This window comes from Neopelma chrysocephalum, unplaced genomic scaffold (assembly GCF_003984885.1).
Source record: "Neopelma chrysocephalum unplaced genomic scaffold, ASM398488v2 Primary Assembly neopelma1_96327, whole genome shotgun sequence".
Classification (NCBI taxonomy): Eukaryota; Metazoa; Chordata; class Aves; order Passeriformes; family Pipridae; genus Neopelma; species Neopelma chrysocephalum.
This window is the reverse complement of record NW_020924975.1, coordinates 3,745-7,609: the sequence shown is the minus strand read 5'-3', so window position 1 is coordinate 7,609 and position 3,865 is coordinate 3,745. Positions and strand designations below refer to the sequence as shown.

General features: G+C 46.8%; 1 protein-coding gene across 1 annotated transcript in view; it reads right to left on the bottom strand.

The window, feature by feature from the left end:
* Window positions 1-3,077, bottom strand: part of LOC113981257 (BRD4-interacting chromatin-remodeling complex-associated protein-like) — a gene marked incomplete at its 3' end in the record, with an annotated part of 15,927 nt that extends 12,850 nt beyond the window's left edge. Inside the window, exons 1-3 of the mRNA XM_027708565.1 lie at window positions 3,037-3,077; window positions 1,818-1,860; window positions 949-1,014 (exon numbers count right to left, since the gene is read on the bottom strand). Coding sequence (XP_027564366.1) covers window positions 949-1,014; window positions 1,818-1,860; window positions 3,037-3,077 — 150 coding nt within the window. The remainder of the gene's footprint in view (window positions 1-948; window positions 1,015-1,817; window positions 1,861-3,036) is intronic.
* Window positions 3,078-3,865: the final 788 nt, after the last annotated feature.

Sequence of the window (3,865 nt, the reverse complement as noted above, 5' to 3'; positions counted from 1 at the left end):
ACCAAACTCAACCAAACTCAACCAAAACTCAACCAAAACTCAACCAAACTCCACCAAACTCAACCAAACTCTTCCAAACTCCTCCAAACTCCGGAATTTTTGGGCCTTCCGGCTCCGAACCGTCGGAATTCCGGGTTTTCCCCACTCCAAAATCTCCAGCTCGGAGGGACAAGGAGGGTTTTGGGGAAATAAAGGGGAAAATCCCGCGGGAAAAGGGGGGAAAATGGGAAAAAAAATCCCGACCCGCGGCCGAGTCGGAGCCGGTGGGAAAAGGGGAAATCCCGGGAAAAGGGGAGGATTTCTGGGATAACCGGGTTGGGATTGGGCTGAAAAGCAAAAGAGGAAAAATAAAACTGAAAGGAAAAAAAAAAAAATTGGGATAAAAATGAAAAGTCGGGATTTTTTTAGGAGGGAAAAAAACGGCCCCGAACGAAAGAAAATTCCAGGGAAAACCAGGAAAATCGAGGGAAAACTCAAGGGAATAAACAAGCAGGGGGGTCATGCTCGTTCTCCATGCACAGCATTCCAGGTTTTTGGGGGAAAAGGAGGGAAAAAAGGGCGTTTTCCGGCTCGAATTCCGGGTTTATTCCGGATTTTCCCCCCCCCTGCTCCGGGGGGGCTCCGGAGGAATTGGGAGAAACGGGATTTTTCTCCCCAGGAACGGAGTTTTCCAGGGGTTTCCCAAGTTTCCAGGATTCCTGGGGTTCCTCCTTTCTCCCTTTTCCATCCCGGGTTTTCTCCCGGAGCCGAATCCGTCGGGAAAAGCAGCTCCCAAAGTTCAATAAATATCTTTATTTTTGCCCTTAAATTGATGGATTTTGGGATTTTATCCTGGGAAAAATTCCCGGGGTTTTGCCTGTTTGTCCAGCCCTGGGAAAGGGATGGAATTCCACTCGGGAAAGGCCAAAAAAACCGGGAAAACTGGGAAAGGGGAACGGGAATACCTACCCCAGCACCTTCAAAAAAGGCACTGGCAGCATCTCCTGAGTTGTCCAGGAGATCATCACTGTCAATCTGGAATTAAAAACACGGGATTTATTGGGATTTACTGGGAGAAAGGGGGGAAAAAAACATGGAAAAAAAAAGGGAGAAAATGGGAAAAAAAATGGGAAAAAATGAGGAAAAATGGAAGAAAAATGGGGGAAAAATGGGAAAAAAATGGGGGAAAAATAGGTTAAAAAATGAAAAAAAATGAGAAAAAAATGGGGAAAAATGGAGGAAAAATGAGAAAAAAATGGGGAAAAAAATGGGGAGAAAATGGGAAAAAAATGGAGAAAAAATGAAAAAAAATGGAAAAAATAGAGAAAAGAAATGGAGAAAAATGGGAAAAAAAGTGAAAAAAAATGGGAAAAAAATAGAAAAAATGAGAAAAAATTGGGGAAAAAAATGGGAAAAAATGAGAAAAAATGGAATAAAATGGGGAAAAAATAGGGAAAAAATGGAATAAAATGAGAAAAAAAATGGGAAAAAATGGGAAAAAAATGGGAAAAAAGGAGGGGAAAAATGAGAAAAAAAATGGGAAAAAATGGGGGGAAAAATGGGGAAAAATGAGAAAAAAATGGAGAAAAAATGAGGAAAAAAAATGGGAAAAAAACCTGGGATTGCAAAGGAAAAGTGGGATGTGGTGGTGGGTGAGGGGCGGCCCCTCCGCTTCCAAATGGCCCCAAATCCCTCCGGGCTGGCGGGAAAAATTCCTAAAAAACCCCAAGTGGGCTGGAAAAAGTCGGGATGGATGGAAGGAGGGGGGGATGGGATGGAAAACGAGGGGAGTTTTGGGGGGAAAAAGGGAATTTTGGGGGGTTTTGGGTCTTTCTCACCTTCTCGGATCCATGTAAAAAATCGTTCAGGGCCTGAGGATCGCTGGGAAAAAAACGGGAAAAGAGGATTAGGGAGCGGAATTCCGGGATTTGGGAGATGGGGGAGGAATTCTGGAGGGGTTTTTCCAGGGAAGATCCCAAAATTTGGGATTTTGGAGGGACCCTGGGGGTGCTCCCGGGGGGCTTTGGGATGGTTTTCACCCTTTTCGGGACATTCCCGGTCTTTTTTGGGATATATCCCAACTTTTTTAGGACGTTTCCCGCATTTTGGGGGAGTTTCCAGCCCTTTTGGGGGCATTTCCAGGTTTTTTTGGGAATGTTTCCCACCCTTTTTGGGGCATTTCTGGCCTTTTTCGGGACATTTCCCAGCGTTTTCCGGACGTTTTCCACCCTTTTGGGACGTTTTCCGTGGATTTTGGGACATTTCCAGCCCTTTTGGGGACATTTCCTGCCCTTCTTGGGTCATTCCCAGCCTTTTTTGGGATCTTTTCCACCAGTCTGGGGACATTTCCCACCTTTTCCAGGACATTTCCCACCTTTTCAGGACAATTCCCACCTTTTTCAGGACAATTCCCACCTTTTCCAGAACAATTCCCACCTTTTCCAGGACAATTCCCATTTTTTTGCGGCCATTTTCCCCCCGTTTTGGGCCATTTCCAGCCAATTTTGGGACCTTTCCCGCCCTTTCCAAGACAATTCCCACTTTTCCAGGACAATTCCCACCTTTTTTGGGCCGTTCCCGGCCCATTTTGGGGTGTTTTCCCCCCGTTTTGGGCCATTTCCAGCCAATTTTGGGACCTTTCCCACCCTTTCCAAAACAATTCCCACCTTTTCCAGGACATTTCCCACCTTTTCCAGGACAATTCCCACCTTTCCAGGACAATTCCCACCTTTTTGGGGCCATTCCCGGGTCATTTTGGGGCCGTTTTCCCCCCTTTTTGGGCCATTTTCCCCCCATTTTGGGCCATTTCCAGCTGGTTTTGGGACCTTTCCCGCCCTTTCCAGGACAATTCCCACCTTTTCCCTCCCTTTGTAGGACAATTCCCACCTTTTCCAGGACAATTCCCACCTTTTTTGGGCCGTTCCTGGCCCATTTTGGGCCATTTTCCCCCCATTTTGGGCCATTTCCAGCCAATTTTGGGCCCTTTCCTGCCCTTTCCAGACCCTTTCCGGGCCATTCCCACTTTTTTTTTTGGGAATTCCGCCCCCCAGGACTCACCAGATGACATCGAGGAGGCACCGCCCGTCTTCATCATCCATGTCAACTGCAAACATGGACACAAAGCGTTACTTTTCCAGGGAAAAACATGGAAAACCCAGGAATTCCAGGATGATCCGGGGCCCTTTTCCCTCTTTCCCTCAGCTCCAGGCAGGGATTGGTGGGAAAGTTGGGATAAAACCCCCGGAAAACGGGAAGAGAAACTGAAATCCATGGTTTTTTCCCGCTTTTTCGGGTGGTTTTGGGAGCGAATTCCAAGGAAAATGAGGGATAACAGGGAGGGAAAATGGGATGAGGAGGGAATTCCTTAAGGAATCCAACAGGGAATGGGGTTCCTGCGGGAATTCCTGAGGGAATTGGGGCCTCTGGGAATCCCTCAGGGAAAGGATCGATCCCGAAATTCCCAAATGAGGTGATTCCTAAAGAATTCCATCCGGGAAAGGATCGATCCCAAAATCCAAGAAGGAGCTGATTCCTCAGGAATTCCATCTGGGAAAGGATCGATCCCAAAATCCCTCCAGGAAGGAATTGATCCCAAAATCCTTCTGGGAACAAACTGATCCCGAAATTCCCCCAGGGAAGGAATTCATCCCTAAATTCCCAAGAGAAGGAATTGATCCCTAAATCCCTCCAGGAGCTGATTCCTCAGGAATTCCAGCAGGGAAAGGATTGATCCCAAAATCCCTCTGGGAACAAACTGATCCCTAAATTCCCCAGGGAAGGAATTGATCCCAAAATCCCTCAGGGAATAAAGAGATCCCAAAATTCCTCAGGAAAGGATTGGATTGATCCCGAAATCCCTCCCGGAACAAACTGATCCCGAAATTCC